A 20,808-nucleotide genomic window follows, 5' to 3' on the forward strand; every position below is an offset into this window, starting at 1 on the left:
TATAACGGTCATTATTTTGCAGGCATCAGACAAATTAATTGTTTTGTTTTTAAACAGATGTAAAATACAAGGACCAACTTACCACAGTGCTAGCTATCGTGGCAAACTCAAGTATTTCGGCAGCATGGGGAACAGTGCAGACAATGACAGTAGAACTTTATCCAACTGTCATAAGGTAGTCAATTTGTAGGATGTGGTATGTAATGGAACATTTGCCATGTCAATCTTTGGTCTCTTCCTAGTTCCTGCTTAAAAGATTCTATTAAAAGAATTAATACATCAGACATGTAACATAGTCAATTCAAGAATGCAGTGAAACTGTAACGATTGGACAAAATAGGAATGCTTATCTAGCTACCTCTGCGGAGGTGAAAAGTGTAACAGATAATAATCAACATATTTTCGTATATTTTGGATTTCAAGTGATATTTGTCTATGTTTTTCAGTGTAAGATCTGCATAAAGTTCAAATTCTTACAAAAAGGGAATTCACCTTTTGAGTTGCATTTACCACATTCACTATCATTTCTTGTATTTTACTTCGCTTATATTTTCTTATATTGCAAATTATACATGCTGTTGGTGTTTTTTTGTGTTAAGATTCATGTAAGTACATTTAGTCGAGCTATATTGGCATAAATATTCCACCGTTCAACTGCTATTCAGTTAACGAATTTGAACTATTTCACATGATGGTTGATTTAGGACAATCCGTTTTGTCGCATTGGCGTGCGTGCAGTTTTTGTAACATTTTTTATTGTGTCCTCTTTGCGCGCGCTAAAGCATCATGATAGCAAAATGTTGAAAGGTTTGTGTGGCGTTTTGGAACGTGCACAAACACGACGAGACGAAACTGACAACACACCAGAACGAAACACAGAACGCGATTATAAAATTAAACTTTCATATTCCGTGGTGGCGCTCTCGCCATCACACAAATTTCGTTTTGGTGTGTTAGCGTGCATAAGATGAAATGAACTGTTTCACTGCTTTGTTGCATATTCTATTCGAATATTTCTTCTTAACTTGTTCTAGGAGCATTGGATTTGGAATGCTAAGTTTCATCGGAGGAATCGGTTCTGTGATCGGGCCACAGTTTGTATATCTTGTAAGTTCTTTAAATATTTTATTCAAGAACGGAGTCTATAAGTAACAAATAAAGCAAGATGTTTCAACAAAACAAACGCGATGGGTAATACATGTGTATCTGTAATTTTAATTTTAGACAAGTTCTACTTAAAAATGAATCTGTGGGCACTAAAGTTATTCCATACATGTATGTTGAAATTTGCTGCGGATAGAGAAAAAAATCTCTATCGTATGCATAAAACTTCACTTCAAACTAAACGTAAATGTAAAGCTGAATTTATCAAATGTCGTACGATAAAAGTTGTTTGTTTAAGAAAATCTAATAATCTAACTTTTAGCCTGCTGATGGCAAGTGAGTCTGCCTTTACGACCAGTGCAGGCTGATACTTGTCCGCACTGTTCGCTATTCAGTTAGTACATTTTCCTCTGAATACCACTCCGAATAACAGATAGTACTACCCAGATTTAATGTTGAACCAATTCATTCTACACTCAACAAAATTCCTAATCGGTCAGTTTTTATTATGTTACTATTTTGTTAATAATGCAAGTATTTACACGAAATTTCACATACCGACATTTAAATAGGTACTACAGCTAATTATTGATTTATTTTTGACCGACTCGCCGCCAAAGTAACCGCTTTAGGCGTTTTGGCCAATTTAACATATACTGACAAGATAAAGAAACGCCTCATTGAAATTTGGCGTTATTTTTTTCCTAACGCTTTTAATTGTTGTGAAATGTAGTAAATCTACATATACTCTGACCGACAAACACAGTGAACAAAAACTCGCGCGATTTCATTCAGCCATTTGTTCACTTCATGTACCTGGTCATGATTTCCTCGTGCAGTCCGTGCATGTAAACCATGTGGTTTGATTGAACGATTTTTGCACATGTACATGTGTAATACGACACACAACCATATTTTCAGCTATTCTCTGAAAAAAAACATTAGTTTTCGTAATGCCGAGGCTGAATTCTGAAGAGAGGGCTCAGGTTTTGGCTATGCTTGAATGCGGGCGAACGCAGGAACACGTTGCTAGACGTTTTAACGTCTCTCGTTCGACAATTGTGCGTCTTATTCGATGTGTTAGAGACACGGGAACGTCTATCGATAGACCACGTTCAGGTAGACCGCGTGTAACGTCAATACGACAGGATAATTATATACGTCAACGTCATTTACGTGACAGATTTGTGACGGCGCAATCTACGTCACGTATAGTTGTAGGTAACCGTAGACGTCCAATTAGTCGACATACAGTGAGAAATCGACTCAGAGAACGCGGAATTACCTGTCGTAGACCCTACCGCGGTCTAATTCTAACGTTACGCCACCGTCAACAACGTCTTATTTGGGCCCGCAACCATCGCGGCCAGCGTTGGCAAAACGTAATGTTCAGTGACGAGTCGCGTTTCAACTTGTGGAACGCCGACGGACGTATCCGTGTCTATAGACGACGCCATGAACGCTACGCAAACAATTGCGTTTTGGAGCACAATCGTTACGGTGGAGGTGGAGTAATGGTGTGGGCAGCAATCAACCATAGGTTTAAGTCCCAACTCGTCGTTTGCCAAGGTAATCTCACAGCCAGGCGTTACATCGACCAGATATTACGTCATGTAGTTGTCCCTTTATTCCGTCAACGTCAAGGATTAGTCTATCAGCACGACAACGCGCGACCTCACGTTGCACGCGTCACCTCGGACTTTCTACAGGCTAGAAACATTAATGTTTTACCTTGGCCGGCGTGTTCACCGGACTGCAATCCGATTGAACACGCGTGGGATTATCTCGGACGGCGGTTACGCCAACGTCAACCCCAGCCAGCAAACGTCCGGGAACTGGTAGCAGCGCTGCACCAAGAGTGGGCCAGAATCCCACGGTATCTGTTACGCAACTGGTGCGGCTCTATGAGGCGTCGCCTTGCTGCTGTGGTTGCTAGCAGAGGTGGCCACACGCGCTACTGATTTTTCTAATGCAATTTCTCCGACCGGGCTATTAAAATTCAAGATTTAAGCATAATGCGACAATGAAATGATTTCTTATTGACCATAAATTCTTGTAAAGCATCTAATTTGCGAATGGAATTGTTCTTTTCTAATTTTGAATCACGGTTAACGAAAAATTGTATACCGAGTTTGAATGAGGCGTTTCTTTATCTCGTCAGTGTATTTTGCACGTACATAGCATGTGCACCAATATGCTCATGTTAATGAACACTTTGGCATTACTGACGAAAGTCCTACTAGAAAAACACATAGGATCGTTAAATTGACACAAGAGCAACGTGTCCCTGCTGTCGGAATTATACAACAAAATTCAAAATCTATCATTTCAATGAATTGTACCTTGGTTAAATTTCGAAAAAAAGAGCGCGGATGGCAGATAACCAACAAGTGAAGATTTTTGTAAACGGAAATAAGGTTACAAATGGAAATAACCATCAAAGTACAGTTACAAACAAATAACATCAAAATTCTATTTAAATTATAAAAACAATAACACACGTGTCGTAAATGTGTCCCAGCTAGCAACATTCCGACAGCTTGATCCCATTGCTCTTGTGTCAATTTCACCATAATATGTATTTTTCTAGTTGGACTTTCATCAGTAATGCCAATATTGTAAACGGACACATGCATGTTGGTGCACATGCACTGCACGTGCAAAATATCCAATATTAGGCAAAACGCCTAATGCGGTTACTTTGGCCACGAGTCACCAAAAATAAATCAATAATTAGCTGCAGTACCTTTTCAAAAGTCGGCACGTGAAATTTCGTGTAAATACCTGCATTATTGACAAAATAGTAATACAAATATAAACTGACCGATTAGGAATTTTGTTGGGTGTAGAAATGTAGCAGGGAAAGTTTAAGAGATGGTTACTTTTATACTGTAGTGTACTGTCTTGAATCTAATGCATTTGAGAAACATTTTTTCTTAAATGTCGAACGTTTTCTTTGTATTCATATACATTTTATGAAAATGTTTTGTCTTCATTTATACATTGACATGTAGTTACATTCTATCAACCACAAAAATACACAAAAAACGTACTAGATCTAATAAAACAAAACTTATAATTAGGAAAGAGAAATATATGATAAAGTACGGCAAAGGAGAATACTCATAGCTACAAGTCTTCTGCAGAGATTGGTGAAGGGAAAATATCTTACTCCCTTTATATACCTATATCATTTTATGGTCAAAAACTCTTCTGATCAGATTTGCCTTTTCTGTTTAGAAATTCAAAGAACCTTTCCTTATATGTTCATTTTCAAATACTTTTCAAATGATACAAACCTTTCAGCACATATAATTTTTAAAAAAGTTTGATGCGTCATTATAGTACTGATGGAACGATTAATGCTTTAAAGAGTCCTTATGACTATCCGTGTTTCTTTTCAGGATACACATGTGCCAGGACTACTGCTGTATCTTTGTGGTGGACTTTCTGTTCTGTGTGCGATAGGTACTTCACTGCTCCCAGAAACTAAAGATAAATACCTTCTGGATAAAATACACGTTGATGCACCAGTAACTACTGTCTCAAATGATATTTCAGAGCTACCAGAAGTTATAGAATTAGAGATAGCCGGTGTGAATGGCAACATCTAAACAGATTGATTTTGTAAGCAACAATAACAGTAGTATTATAATGTTATACATTATACATTTCATCTTTACAATAAAAATGGGCAACTTTAAAAGGCAAAAAAAAATAAGTTTCATCAGTCCTATATTATTGTTACATATCCTTGCGTGTATCAGTGCTATACACTGGGCACGTTAAAGAACCTGGCTGTCTATTCGCAACGAGCTAGGCTAAGTTAGCCGGACAAGCCTGTATCTGATTTCTGATCTCTCTGTCGTGGGGGCTTTGTCTCACTCTGTCCCTCTGGTCAGATCGCTCTGTGTCTGTACTATTAGAGGATGAATTATGCGCCCTGTGTGGCTGCATTTGAACTATGTAAAGCGCCTTTGAACGTGAAATTGATCATGAAAAGGGCGCTATATAAATCTGGTATAATAATAATAATAATAATAATAATAATAATAATTCCTTTGAACTTTGACGAGCTGTCGGAAGATTGTAACATAATCACTTAAACTTCCTTCCAGTTGTTGGAAGAGTTTCGAAAACATTTCAGCTATTTTATCTTTGTGAAGTATCAATGCAGTGGCTCTTACATCATTTTAAAAATACATGACTCAGAGCCGTCCACTTGCAAACATGATATTATGAACGGGACGAGGAATATTAGTGCAAATAATACGTGTTAATCACATCCTAAGAAATTCATTTTATAAAAATGGTTTGTAACATATAGATAGAAATGCAGAAATGTTTGCAACAAATACACACATTCATGAGAAAACAAATTCGTCATACCTTAAAAAAGTAATATTTACGATCAATAGAGCTCATTTTATCCACTGCGATGAGTTCAGCATATTGTCAAATTACGAGGCCGATTAACACATTCCGTTTTATTTAATTTAAATAATGAAAACGGAACGGTAACATAGTTTTTTCATTGATTAAAAGATTTATTATTTTTGTAATGAACAAGCAGTTATATAAGTCGTGGAGTATTCATAATATGGCTTATCCAGTTTCGTAACATATCTACAAATCTCACAGCGTCAGGAAGTGATGGCTTAGTAACAAAATCATTTTCTCCTTGGCAAGTATTCGAAATACGGTTAATCAGGGCTGTTATATTTCGATCTTCTCAGATCATTCAGCACGACTTTTATGTCGTGTTACTGGTACTGTTTAGTTTCTCAGCATGACCATTTCGGCCCGGTGGTTCCAATACTCCCACTTTCATAGACTTGGGTATTGTATAATCACCCCTTGAATGCATCCGCGCAGTCTTGTCAGGATCCATACTGTTCGCTAACAGTTTCTTCAATTCCAATAGGCTTTAAAAACGAACAGCATGGATGCACAGGCTTGTCTTGATCCATGCTGGTCGCAAACCCACTATGTTGGTTTTCCCATGGCATGGCTCAATTAATGAATGATTTGCCAATCAAAAGCCGTTCCGTAAGTGTTCTATTAATTAAATAGCATCAGAAAACAATTTCAACATTCTGTTCAATGTTTGACTCTGTACTCAAGTATAGGCCGTGTAATGTCTCATATCAAAACAACTTAGTGCTGGGCTGAAAAGTTGCAACAAGATACCCTGCATTTTTATTTCTACAAATCGCTAGGCTGATGATTGCCACAGGTGGCTAAAGCAATGATAATGACCACTTGTTGATAGAGGGTATTTGGATGTTATTATTCTGTAATGGGGGCCTCCGTGGCCGAGTGGTTAAGGTCGCTGACTTCAAATCACTTGCCCCTCATCGATGTGGGTTCGAGCCTCACTCGGGGCGTTGAATTCTTCATGTGAGGAAGCCATCCAGCTGGCTTACGGAAGGTCGGTGGCTCTACCCAGGTGCCCGCTCGTGATGAAATAATGCACGGAGGGGCACCTGGGGTCTTCCTCCACCATTAAAGCTGGAAAGTCGCCATATGACCTATCATGTGTCGGTGCGACGTAAAATCCAAAAAAAAAAAAAAATATTCTGTAATATCGTAAAGTAAGTGCTCACTCAACAAGAGTCATTCTGACGTTGATAATGTTGTGATACATTTCGTGTATATTTGTACAAATCAGATGGCCAGACATAGCCAAATACGAGAATAGTAAAATACAAACTGGGATGAAATTTAACCAATGTAAAATGACTGGAAGAGGGAAAGCCGTCTGCTTGTCTTTTAAGCTCACATGTCACAAAGTGACAATGTGAGCTTTTGTGATCACGCAGCGTCCGTCGTCCGTCGTCCGTCCGTGCGTCCGTGCGTCCGTGCGTGCGTAAACTTTTGCTTGTGACCACTCTAGAGGTCACATTTTTCATGGGATCTTTATGAAAGTTGGTCAGAATGTTTATCTTGATGATATCTAGGTCAAGTTCGAAACTGGGTCAACTGCGATCAAAAACTAGGTCAGTAGGTCAAATAATAAAAAAACCTTGTGACCTCTCTAGATGCGATATTTTTAATGGGATCTTCATGAAAATAAGTCAGAATGTTCACCTTGATGATATCTAGGTCTTGTTCGAAACTTGGTCACGTGTTTTTAATAACTAGGTCAGTAGGTCAAATAACAAAAAACGCCTTGTGACCTCTCTAGAGGCCATATTTTTCATGGGATCTTCATGAAAGTTATTTAGAATGTTCATCTTGATGATATCTAGGTCAAGTTCGAAACTGGGTCACGTTCCTTCAAAAACTAGGTCAGTAGGTCAAATAATAAAAAAACATTGTGACCTCTCTAGAGGCCATATTTTTCATGGGATCTGTATGAAAGTTAGTCAGAATGTTCATCTTGATGATATCTAGGTCAAGTTCGAAACTGGGTCACGTGCGATCAAAAACTAGGTCAGTAGGTCTAAAAATAGAAAAACCTTGTGACCTCTCTAGAGGCCATACTTCTGAATGGATCTTCATGAAAATTGGTCAGAATGTTCACCTTGATGATATCTAGGTCAAATTTGAAACTGGGTCACATGCCATTAATAACTAGGTCAGTAGGTCAAATAACAAAAAAACCTTGTGACCTCTCTAGAGGCCATATTTTTCATGGGATCTGTATGAAAATTGGTCAAAATTTTTATCTTGATGATATCTAGGTCAAGTTCGAAACTTGTTTAACTGCGTTCAAAAACTAGGTCAGTAGGTCTAAAAAAAGAAAAACCTTGTGACCTCTCTAGAGGCCATACTTTTCAATGGATCTTCATGAAAATAAGTCAGAATGTTCACCTTGATGATATCTAGGTCTTGTTCGAAACTTGGTCACGTGTTTTTAATAACTAGGTCAGTAGGTCAAATAACAAAAAACGCCTTGTGACCTCTCTAGAGGCCATATTTTTCATGGGAACTATATGAAAATTGGTCTGAATGTTCATCTTGATGATATCTAGGTCAGGTTTGAAACTGGGTCAACTACAGTCAAAAACTAGGTCAGTAGGTCTAAAAATAGAAAAACCTTGTGACCTCTCTAGAGGCCATACTTTAGAATGGATCTTCATGAAAATTGGTCAGAATGTTAACCTTGATGATATCTAGGTCAGTTTCGAAACTGGGTCACGTGCCTTTAATAACTAGGTCAGTAGGTCAAATAATAAAAAATCTTGTGACCTCTCTAGAGGCCATATTATTCAGTGGATCTTCATGGAAATTGGTTAGAATTTTTATCTTGATGATATCTAGATCAGATTCAACACTGGGTCACATGAGCTCAAAAACTAGGTCACAATGTCAAATAATAGAAAAAAACGACATCATACTCGGTTTAAAACTGGGTCATGTGGGGACAGGTGAGCGATTCAGGACCATCATGGTCCTCTTGTTTATCATATCTTAAAGTAAGCAAGTGCGTTGTCATCTTGGCCAATCCGAATAACACCATTACTTTTTACGAATGAATATATCTATTTAATTCTTTTGAAATGTTTCTTTTAAAACTACATGTTTGTATTTATATTCTGTATATCCGTTCTGTCTTACATTTCAAAGGCTTAGATTTTTTTTTACAAATTAAACACGATTAGTTACGATATGATATAATATTGTGCCGATCGAAAGGCATAAGCTTTATCAGATTTTTCTTTACGTAGTAATCTTACTTAGGGTGTTTGTGGTTGGTGCCGAGTTTCAAAATGAAAAATGTAGGTCCGAAACGTCACTAAGGAAGAAGAATGTACTTCATTTAAGGATCCTTGCTCGTGGAGGTTTGTTAACTTCTGACTTCCTTACCTCGATTGTGATGAAAGCAACCAGCTTATTTGAACAACTCTCGAGTCCGCTTCCTGGAGAAACAGTACTGGTGTCATATGAGTAGTCATGGTCATGACAATAGTTATTAGAACCCAATGTTCATACAGACACTCTGCAAAAAAGCTTTGACAGTGCGACTTAAATACAATGACCAGTAAAATATTGCAATAACTACGTTTGTCAACGAATTCAGAGAACATTAGGAAAAATATGTCTCTGGTGTTCGTCTGTTGTATGACTTTAGTTCATAGTTGCAAGCATATTAAATCCCTTTAATTAAGGTCGTAATTTGCGTAACGGAATATAAGAGTTCCTCTTTGATTGATTTGTCTAAGTAGCATGTGTACAGTAGTAAGCATTAGTTAGCACTGCATGTAGACAGAAGGTAAACAGTAATTGATTTGTAATCAAACGTATTTGCAATGCTCTGATAAAAATTTCCCCAACAAGAATAATTGTCAACTGAAAATTTAATAACCGTACATGGAATAGGATTTTGCGACCTTGTACTTCTCTGGTAAACCTAAATAAAATAAGCGTGGTGGCTTTGTTCTTTTGGAAATTATAGACCATTTCCCTTTAAACTGCTGGAACCAATATCATTTACATAGCCATTCATTTCAGCTAAACAACGTTGTTTTGCATGTTATTAGCATTTCGTAAGTCACTGCAAGACTAGAATGTCACACCCCATTGACTGCAAGTTATTTTATTTTCAAAAATACCATGCAAAGTTTCTAAAGTTTCTTCTTAATCCTAAAGATTTCTTTCCGTCTCAAACAATACAGTCCTCTGTATTTCCACCTGACGGTCCAGATTTGTACCTTTAAAATCTTTTATAAAAAAAAAACAACTCATATTCGTGATCTGATAATCTATTTACTCTAAAGGTACGAGTGAATAATAATGGCACAATTTTTGTCTCTATTTAGCTAGTAAAGGTTTATTCATGGTTTCATTAATAGCTTTGTTCAATACATTGAGCTCTTTGAATTTTATCAAAAACATTGGACCTTCTTCAAGCATTTCATCGAGCAAGCGTACCATTTCCGCCTTTTCATTTTCGGTTATCTTTCCTGCAAAGAGATTTCTTTCAGGAATCATGTAACTCCCAAACAACCTTAAGTTAACTTTATTTCGGAGTGATCGAAGTCCAAGCATGACCAAACTTGTAAGATTTTCTGGCGTAAATATTTCGTTCGCATTCCTTTCAACGATCCAAAGTACTAAATTTTTAATCACGTATGATGTTATGTCTTTACAAACTGGTTTTAGGATAGCTTTTGCAACCATTTTCAGAAGAACACACATTTTAATCTGTGTTTCATTCAAAGAGTGAATGAGATTGATCTCAATTCCAGTATAGCAAATCCTCCATTCCAATTCGAAATTCCTACTTCCTTTGAAACCTACAGGCACAACATAGCCAATTTCATTCTTTAATTTAGAGGTGAGTTTTTTGTCTGGCCATCCGTAGTGTCTAGTGCGATGTGTCCAGTTTTGAATATGACTTAAACAAAAACATGGAATCGCAGTGACATAATCAAAGTTAAGTTTAAGTTTTGACTTTGAGGTTTCGCAGTTGACGTTAAAGGCTGGTCCGGACGAATGCATCTCAAAATTTTCGTGATCTCCATTTCTTCTTCTTTTCGTTTGACTGTATGTTTGTGAATTGCGGAGATCTGTAAAATTATGAACATCGCAACAATGTCGAAGAAAATAACAGCCGTCTTTTTCAAATAGTTTAATGTTTTTAAGTTTTGCTATTTGACTGATGTAAGGCATATTTCGGCTTTTCATACCTATACACTTAATCATTGTATATCCTGGAACAACTTTGTCACGTTCCATCTGAAGCACATAACCACCTTTTTTAAAGGATTTTGTATCAGGAAAATTCTCATAGATTATCATGTTTGTTAATACGGTCATAATGTCTATGTCACTGTCCCGAGAATAAGGTTGACTTATTCCCTCTGCCGTACTTCCAGCTACCATGCCGCGAGCAAAGTTATTCACAAAAGGAAAAAGATATGATAAATCCGACGTTTGTCTTTGCTTAACAGTTTCATATTTATATCCAATAGAATCTAGCGCCAGTGATATTAAACTTGAAAATTCTTGTCGATCCATATTTGTTATGATATTTAAACTTGTACAAATCAATACTGTAAAGGTTTACATGTTTATTTCGCTTACCTTATGTAGGTTATCTGGTGTAAACTATACCATTGATTATTTTTTTACTTGATTCACAAGACCATAATTATCTATTGTGGAAGATTGGTTTGAAATACAGTTGTGTCGTTATTTGATTTAACATTCAAGATATGTAATCTATTAGACACTCTCGTGATATAAAGTGTTGTATTTACAATCATTCAATATCTAATACCAGCTAGTGACTGTTTTTGCCATCCACCACATAGATAAACTATTAAAAGATTAGAGCTATCAGTAATCGTGATGATCCATACCTCAACTAAAGATGATTCATACCTCCTTTTAAAGCCTTGTTGAAAATCGTATAATGAAGATATATAGATTTCTAATTATACTCCTTTAATTTTTTTTTGAAAAGAACCTTTGGAAGCATAGAATGCAGCCAAACAACATAATAACAGACTCGATAAAGTATGTTAATGAGAGGTAATATAATATGCAACACTCCTCACATCCCCAGCCTCGGCTTAGGCGGAAATATCCCCCAGCCTCGGCTTAGGCGGAAATATATCATAGTAAAACGAATGTACTCCAAGATCTCAAAGTACCAGAAAATATATCAACACCGAGTCCAAGTAAGGGGAGACATTTCACAGCCGCCACACGGCACTTCAAGAACGCAACCAAACAACATTATAGCAGACTCTGTTTGATAAGATTCTGTTCATGAGAGGTAGAGGTAATGAAATATGCAACACCCCTCACGCCCTCTAGCACCGGCAGAATTCTATCATAGTAAAATGAATGTACTCTAAGATCCCAAAGGACCAGAAAAATAACACTGAGTGCAAATACGGGAAGACTTTTACAGCCGCCACACGGCACTTCAAGACTGCTGTTGTTATAGTTATTAAAATCTGTGAAAAGATATTTTGGGAGCATAAAACGCAACCAAACAACATAATAGCAGACTCGGTTTGATAAAAGCCTGTTCATGAGAGGTAATGAAATATGCAACACCCTTCGAAATAGGACTTTTAGTAGCTTTAATTTTTAATCTAACATATCATGTTAAATGAAATTCCGTTTTAGGCATTTAAACGTATTATTCTAAAAGAAAACATGTTAAAATGTGTGAAATGACTTTAAGTATAATGATGGCTAAAAAGATACGTATACAAATAGTAATGATAAATATGCTGTTCTTTTTCCTCATGCCGATTAATTATCGTGTGTCATTGTTTAAAGTTACATTAAATTCAATTCAGCGGGGTCACATATATTACCTAAAATGTTGGTTATTGAAGAAAAATAATTAAAAGAAAAAAGAGTTCATCAGGGCAAAAGTATTTCTACTGAGCTTTAAGTACCTCTTATTAGCAGTTAACATCATATCAAATTATATTGACTACTCACTTTACCTTTAATTTTCAATCAAGGCATTAATATAGGATTAAAAACCCTTGACTTAACTCATAAAATGAGCCGCGCCATGAGAAAACCAACATAGTGGGTTTGCGACCAGCATGGATCCAGACTAGCCTGCGCATCCGCGCAGTCTGGTCAGGATCCATACTGTTCGCTAAAGGTTTCTCTAATTGCAGTAGGCTTTAAAAGCGAACAGCATGGATCCTGACCAGACTGCGCGGATGCGTAGGCTGGTCTGGATCCAAGCTGGTCGCAAAACCACTATGTCGGTTTTCTCATGGCACGGCTCAAATATTAATTAAATGTGAAACCTTAAATACAAAGAGGGAGTACAAAAAAGGAGTTTATGCAATAGAAATTAAAGATAAATTTAGGGTTCGTCTGCTCGTTCATATATTACTATCTCTCACTGCGTAAACTTACGATTAACTTCTTTCAATGGAGACAAAACTATCGCATTATATGTCACAAATGATCACATAATATGTACTTAAAAGAGATAATTTCATCATTATTCAGGGTAGAATTACGGTAAGTTCGTTTTTGAAATATAAATATGTGTTATAAGAGTGCAAAACGTTAAAAGGTAAAATTACATCAAATTCCCTTTAATGGATTTCAAGTTATCAAAATGGAAAAAAGTTAAATACAGTAAGAACGAGGGCCTTTTATTTTATAGGAAAAAAAGTAAGATTTATAAGTGTAATTTATGAGCAAAGAGGTTGATGTCAAGATTTAGTGCAATGCCTCTATGCATTATAATGGCATTTAAACAACAACAAAAAACAATGTTTTTATAATTCTTTACTCATAGAATAGATTTTTTTTGGTCAAAATTAAAAAAACTTAATGGACCGGGTAACTATGTTGATTTTCTTTGTATTCATAAAATGTCTTAGGATTTAGTTTGAAATGAAAACTGTTTGGGTCAAAACGTATTCAAGGAAACCAAGCTTGACGGAACAGACAGTGGCGGATGCAACAGGACAAATTCATTCCAATAATATAGTCCATTATCTCACATAGCCATGTATCCCTGTTTTCTTTGAATTTCTGTTGTAAGCTTTCCAACAAACACTACGTTCATTTCTCGATATCATCTAAGGAAATCGTTTTTGATAACCGATGTAACTCATTGCAGAGTTGGAGCGGTCTTCTGCGCATGCCCGAAAGTGATTATCAGTGGTAGCGCACGGCAAAAATATGCATATATTTGCATGTCCGCACGCATTTAGTGTACAATATGCATAAAATACTGACTAAAGGTTAGGGTTAGTATCACCATGGTTACAAAATATATACATATAAGATATTTTTCGTTCAATTTAGTTAATCCGGTATGTACCCGAGTCTGTAATTTATACCGGCGCTCCAAGTCGGCATTGAGTCACAGTCTTTGATAACTGCCGTTATAGGAATGATTTGTAAATTGAGGGATTTATATTGCATTTTTGCATAATAGATGTGATATTTATATGAACTCCTACGACGATGTACAGGTAATTCAAACTGCTCTTCCTATTCATAGAGTGGACGAGTTGAAAAAGATTTCTTAAAACCAGTCGAAGTATCCTGCATCTAATTGTTTGATAAAGTAATAACAGGCATGTACTCTTAGACAGTCTTCAGCTCAGAGTTATAGCCTTGGACACAGGTGTACAGAATGAGTTGTTGTGGTCCTTATGATAGTCAAAATACATTTGACATTGAACGTTAGAGTGAGTCGGATATGCAGGCTGATCATGATTTATACTGGTCGCAAAGGCAGAGTCAATCATGTCCAGCGTGATGAGGATTAAGTCTTTCAAATTTATGTAATCAATAAAGTATTGCATTACTGAACAGCTGTTTAATCCGCTAAGCATTGTTCAATGAGCAAAAAAAAAAGTAAATAAATAAATAAATGAATAAATAAATAAAACAGTTTGTTAAACGTTTTTATTATAAATCTTTCAACATTATGTCTTTAACGTATTTTTTTATAAAACATACAAAAAATAAAATTAATCAAACAGTCAACAAATTTTAAGTCTATATATTATGCAAATAAAAACTGTTCTATAATATATCATATAGATGTATTACTTTGTATCAAATTAATTAAGTCAGATGGTATGTTCATATGCAAGTATATATCATTATTTTTGTGTAATCCAAACACGTTTTTTTTTGCATTCAGAGAGGCAAAGATATTAAACATTTCACATGCCTGTTATTCCATTAACATTACTACTTTCTTGGTATGTTCGCAGTTTATTTAAAATATTAATTTGAATAGCTTAAAACAACACATTACTTTGAATTTCACAGAATGATATAAGTGTCATAATAATGAAAGAAAAAACTTATTTCCTTATTTTTGAATACACAACATGCTTTGGAAGACAAGATGCGTACATAATATATACCCAAAAATTATGATGTACATGTACCTAAAAAGGCAATGTAACCAGTGCCGTATGATTAAATACCTAAATATTGTAAATTAATGATAAATAATGATCAGAATTCAGCTGATTATTTTCTTTTATGCGTTTACATGAAAATTGCAACATTATTTCATAATACGGTTTGTCCTTAAAACGTTTACTGGCTCAACATAATAACAAACTACCAAAAAAAGAGTGCTTCATTCATATTAAAAAAAAAATAAAATAAAAAAATAGATAAATAAATAACTGACAATCAGGGGCCATTTTTACAAAACTTTAACCGGCTGTTAAACTAACCGCTAGTTAAAGTTTGATTCAAAACACTAGTCTTGGTGGGAAACACTAGTATGATATTTTGATTTTATTGTAAAGAATTTTCAAATGTCATCATTCCTAAGTCAAACGTTTGTTTTTCTAAGTCTTCTAAAATGTCGAAAAAATAATTATTTAGTTTAATCCCCTGTTAAAGTTTCGAACAACTAGCTTCTGAGGTAATTATCTCCATTATCTGAGAAAATTACAAAAAATCTTGACAATCTGAAGAAAAATATCTTGACAATATCTTGACAATACGAAGAAACAAATCTTGACAACCTGAAGAAAAATACCTTGACAATCTGAAGAAAATATCTTTACAATCTGAAAACAAAAAAACACTTGACAATCTAAAGAAAAATATTTTGATAATCTGAAGAACAAATTTTGACAATACGACAAAATACTCTTAACAAGCCGCGGAAAAAAAGATAACTCAGTTTCAAACTAATTTCTTACCTGTATTTGTTTTTACGTTTTTTTATGTAAATTGCAACTGTTTTTATATCAGAGTTATTCATTTTAGCATCAACACTATCAGAACAATATTAAATGTAGAAATATATAAAAATATTCAAATTCTATTGATATAACAAATGGAATATAGATCTTACAACATGCCATGTATCGTGATGAAAGACAACAAAAACATGAACCAATTAGATACTATACAACTGATACTTCAACTTAAATCAGATCAATTTGAAACGACAGCTTATCGCATGGCGTGTGTAGATCAACTTTATGCATCGTGGTGTGTCTGTACTTTTAGGTCATAACAAAACTGAGGTAAACGCCGAGGACAGTGGATAAGACACGCGTCACTAATTGTCGTTGAATTATACCAATACAAATGGTTAAAAGTGAACACCAGGCGCGTAGGAAGTCCTAAATAAAGTGGATTAACCAAATAGGCGAGGGGTATGGAGACCGGTCAGGTCCCAATCGGGTCCAGGGCAGAGCCTTGGTAGGGGACCCGCGGGGTTGGGGGTGGGGGTGGCAAAAAATGGTTTACAGAAAATTATATAATATTTCAAGCTCTTATTGTTGATATTGCTGATTGAATTTTTTAATTTACGGTAATTGAAGAAACCTTTTAAGCGTATACAAATTCTATAATTCATAATTATATAGGTCATTTTTTTTAGTTCAACAAAACACCGCGAAATTTAAGCGTTACTTTCACAAAAACGCCGTGTAGTGCGTTCATTATTTAAGAAATAATAAATCTGTTCCTATATTTTGTCAGTTAATACCATGTTTTATTAATTGATAAAATTATTGGAACAGGTTTATTATTTCGATTCTAACAACGCAAATAATTCGCATTTTACAGTACTACATTTTCAGCGTAATACGTCATTCGGGTCATATGCTGTTACAATTTACCCCCTATGGTTAGAAAGAGTTGCATAGCCAATGAAACGTATAGATATTTGTTTCTTTTTATCAGAATTTTGAGAAGTATTCATAATTTAGTAATCTAACAGCTCGCAAACTAATTATGAAGAGAATCATCAAATAAGGCGAGTTGACCCTGTGTTACAAGTTACGAGCTTAACTTTATATGACGTCATATCATTATGACGTCATACTTCATGTCATACATTTATGACGTCACCGCTGAATCTTAATTAAGCTAATTGAATTCGCTCATAGAGATCGAAACGTGTGTTACGGTCAGTCACATAAGTCAGTATGACTTTTTATCATATTTATGTTTTTAAAATTCTGTTTTCAACCGTTTGGCCCTGAAATAATTTGTATCTAATGGAACTGAAGAAGAATCTCTTATGCCACAATCATAGGGGGTGAAATGTAACAGCCAACCATATTTTATTGTAGATTCATATATAGGCGATTTCGCTATATGTTTATATAGCAATTGCTGCAGAACGTGTTAGAATTAATATTTTCACCTGAAACTTTCATCACAGCTAGAAAATAAACATAGCTCGAATTCTATGGCAATTTTGATAAGATAATGGCAGATTGTTAAGGACAAATATATAGAAACAACCAAATTTTATAAAATATACCTGTAAGCGAGATCGCTTCTATTTTCTATTCCTTTATATTTCGTTTTTATCATAAATAAATGCAAAATACTACGTGCATAAAATTCAGAGTTTCGGTGAAGATATCAAAAACAGAATGGAAAAATCTTTAATAACTAAAAAGCGGCAGGATTTTAAAAATGTGTTGTCAAATATTGTCAAATAAAATTCTGTTAAATTATATAAAGCTGCATTGTACTTATTGAACGGAGCGTGTTAAGTTTATAAATTTTAAATAAATCTTTGTTCTTAATTTTATTATGTTGCTTTTTAGTTACTGTAATACAAAGAAGATAGACAAATAGGAGAGAATAGACAGTTAATAGCCGTGGCAATTGTCCCCTAGGAAGTTTTGTAGAAACCGCGTGTATCCTTGTGGATGAATTCGTAAATAAGTAACTTGCAGTAAACAATATTAAAACATTTTTGTAATTGGAACTTTCGACATTTGATCGGAAAGTAACACCTAAAGCTTACAAAAACAAAACAATCATACCACCATCAATACCTAGACATGTTCTAAAACTAACACCCGGGCTTTGAATTAAGGTCCCTTTTATCGTATATAGTACACTAATTACAATTTGGAACACATCCAGTCTAGATCTAGGACATGTATACACCGTGTAGGATAAAGATGTAAAAAATGATGGCAAAATTATGTGGATTCACGGGCGTACTGGCGTATAGGTAGCTACGCGCCTGAACACAAACAAACAATAGTTTAACCAATCGGATATTGTAAAAACTCTTAACGATATTGATTTCAATCAGATCTATGTAGAACACTTATACCATGCATAAAATGCCTTTCAATGTACAGTTAAACGACAAGAGATTATGCAAGAGTTTCTGTTAATTTCTGTTAGATCAAAGTACCATCAACATATTTCACTAGCAAGTAAGAAAATGTTATTTATCAGTATAAATTGATAAACATTAACACAATCAAATTAAATATTATTTAAAATTGAGCTTTATTCTCACCTGCCAATCCAGGAAGAATAACTTTACCTGCCAAATAGTAGTGATTTACATATTCTAAGAAGACTTATCTCCCTTACATATGCATTTACTGACTATTCTAAAATGTTATACATTTACCTAATACTAAAATAGATGGAAAATGTACAACTGACAATGTTTGATTGTTCACACAGGCTTGCAGGGAATCAGACTGAATCAATAGTGTAGAATACTCGAATAGTAACAGATTCTTAGGATATAAAAAGAAGGTTACTGGTAACAGGAGGTTACTTGGTATTGACTTCTCTATTTTAAATATTAAATATTAATTTACTTCTTAATTTTCAAATATGTAATATACAAAAATATTAACTAGAATGTAAAAAGAAGTTTACTGGTAACATGGCGGTATTTGTTACCGACATTTTTTAATTATATATTAAAAACTACTTATTTTATACTCGCATTTGTAAGCACAAGTTATGCAATGTATTTTAAAACGTAACTAGTTCATACCCTAAGAATATCATCGCAGATTTTCTCTAAAACAATAGTGAATTCTATATAAACAACCGCGGGAAAAAAATTCAGTATTCTAAATTTCTTTGTCAAATTCCCGTTGCGACCTATATTTTGAATTTAGACTGCATCTTTCCTCCTGTAACCTGTAGCTGTCACTTGGAAAATTGTTATGATCTTCGTAAATGATAATACAATTTCAATATTCTATATCGTTAACGGTAAAATATCCCAAATAGGCAGAACCAATCGTGTCTATGATCATTATTAAGGAATAAGCAGTGGTGGCTCACATAGCAGGAATAACTCAGGGAAATAACAATTATTGCAGATGTTCTATATAATAGAAATACATACTGAATTGTCAATACTGCTCAACATAATAGTAACACTTATTAAACAATGACATGCGTCAGGATACAGTAAAAACTACATCAGTGCATTAACAAGAACAGTAACTTTTGCCTTTCTGCTTTTAAAGGCTTCAGACATATATTTCTACCTCTATATTTCATACACTGATTTCATCAAAATAGTAACAAATCTATGTTAATATTACACAAATGCAATTTAACTTTTCAAGAGATAAGGGCATTGTCGATGTGCCTATAAACTGTTATTTGCAAACTTGCATTCTCTGACGGAATGTCCGTGTAGACCAGAACGGTGCAATCATCTAACAACATATTGCAATAGCCCTTAAACGGCTGAAGCATTATATTGGGACAAAATAACAAATCTGGTTGCAAAAATTAAGAGTTTGTAGTTTTACGCTTGGTGTGTCATTCTGGCTAGAAAACACGCTCTGGCTAAGCAGAACGTTATATGGCCTAGCTCGGTTGTACTATGTGAAGGTAAAACTTGCATTATTTTCGTTAAAGGGATATTACAATTATCTCTTTCTTATTGGGCATTTTCATAAACAGCTCCTGTGATTAATGCTGGTGACTAACTTCAGTATCAATATAAATGTATATAATTTACACTACAATGTCATGAGTGAACATATTTTTACCCAAACTGTCCTTTGTATTAACGTGACCTGCAGCTAAAATCGCACGTGTCAAACTGGCGTAAATGCCTATAGTTTTCCATTTGAAAACATCACACTTACATTGTAAATATTGCACAAAATGCTCGGCACCTGTCATAGTAAACTATTTCGAATCAAAAACGAATTCAACAAATGCTATCTCCATCTTTGTTGAGCAACTGGCTTGTATCTTCGTGCTGTGTAGGTTCCTGAAATAGGTAAATATACTCGTATGATATCTTCAGTTAACTAAACAAGGGCTTCTTGTATTCTTACAAGTAATGGCAGGCTTTTCCAAGCGGATCTGATACACTGGGGACTATTGTATTACACGCTTTTTCTTCTACAACGTCGTTTAGGAAGGTAATTTCTTTCAACACCTTGCTATTTACAAAATTGTATCTGTCTACTAGGCAGACCGGGCCAATTCCACCAAAGTTTGTAGAGTTAAGTTTAGAAAGGAAATTGAGTAAGAATACAACAAATTATTGAAAAAGCCTAAATCTGTTAACACTTGTAGATTATGTGTTAACAAATATATGCAAGAGGGGTTATACGGATGTATAAATACATGTAATTGCTTTTGCGATCCCAAAATGTAAGAAATTTGAGAGAAAGCTGATACTTTGCTTTGTCGAACATTTTTCTTAATCTGAACGCTATAAAATTGCAAACCAATCAAATGGGTGGTAATATTACAGTTTCGATGTACTAAAGCCAGCTTGGAATGAAATGATTTTAACACTTTGATTCGACAAAGGATATAACTTGGACTTTCTTAACATTTTGTTTCGATAACGGACACATAACATAGCCTTAATTTTAACATTTTGATTCGACAACGGATATATAACATAGCCTTAATTTTAACATTTTGATTCGACAACGGATATATAACATAGCCTTAATTTTAACATTTTGATTCGACAACGGATATATAACATAGCTTTAATTTCAA

At 34.8% G+C, this 20,808-nt stretch overlaps 3 protein-coding genes across 6 annotated transcripts in view; 1 reads left to right on the forward strand and 2 right to left on the reverse strand.

Moving 5' to 3' along the window:
* LOC123543173 (solute carrier family 22 member 6-like) overlaps nt 1–5,428 on the forward strand; it is a 41,228-nt gene extending 35,800 nt beyond the window's left edge. The window contains exons 3-5 of the mRNA XM_053531583.1: nt 58–175; nt 1,035–1,107; nt 4,509–5,428. Of these exons, the coding sequence (XP_053387558.1) occupies nt 58–175; nt 1,035–1,107; nt 4,509–4,718 (401 nt within the window). The 3' untranslated portion in view covers nt 4,719–5,428. The remainder of the gene's footprint in view (nt 1–57; nt 176–1,034; nt 1,108–4,508) is intronic.
* Nucleotides 5,429–9,861: 4,433 nt separating this feature from the next.
* On the reverse strand, nt 9,862–10,935 carry LOC123541844 (uncharacterized). Its single transcript, XM_045327468.2, has one exon. It carries the CDS (start codon nt 10,933–10,935, stop codon nt 9,862–9,864), a length of 1,074 nt encoding a protein of 357 aa, XP_045183403.2.
* Nucleotides 10,936–14,451: 3,516 nt separating this feature from the next.
* The window catches only part of LOC123541752 (uncharacterized), a 49,855-nt gene continuing 43,498 nt past the window's right edge, over nt 14,452–20,808 (reverse strand). For all 4 annotated transcript variants that reach the window (XM_053532007.1, XM_053532009.1, XM_053532008.1 and 1 more), the window contains exon 5: nt 14,452–20,059. In XM_053532007.1, coding sequence (XP_053387982.1) covers nt 19,997–20,059 — 63 coding nt within the window. In that variant the 3' untranslated portion in view covers nt 14,452–19,996. The remainder of the gene's footprint in view (nt 20,060–20,808) is intronic.

Source organism: Mercenaria mercenaria, chromosome 19 (assembly GCF_021730395.1).
Source record: "Mercenaria mercenaria strain notata chromosome 19, MADL_Memer_1, whole genome shotgun sequence".
NCBI classification, from domain to species: domain Eukaryota; kingdom Metazoa; phylum Mollusca; class Bivalvia; order Venerida; family Veneridae; genus Mercenaria; species Mercenaria mercenaria.

What these genes read in the sequence shown, in the direction of transcription:
- LOC123541844 (XM_045327468.2), bottom strand. Translation starts at nt 10,935, where the DNA reads ATGGTAGCTGGAAGTACGGCAGAGGGAATAAGTCAACCTTATTCTCGG.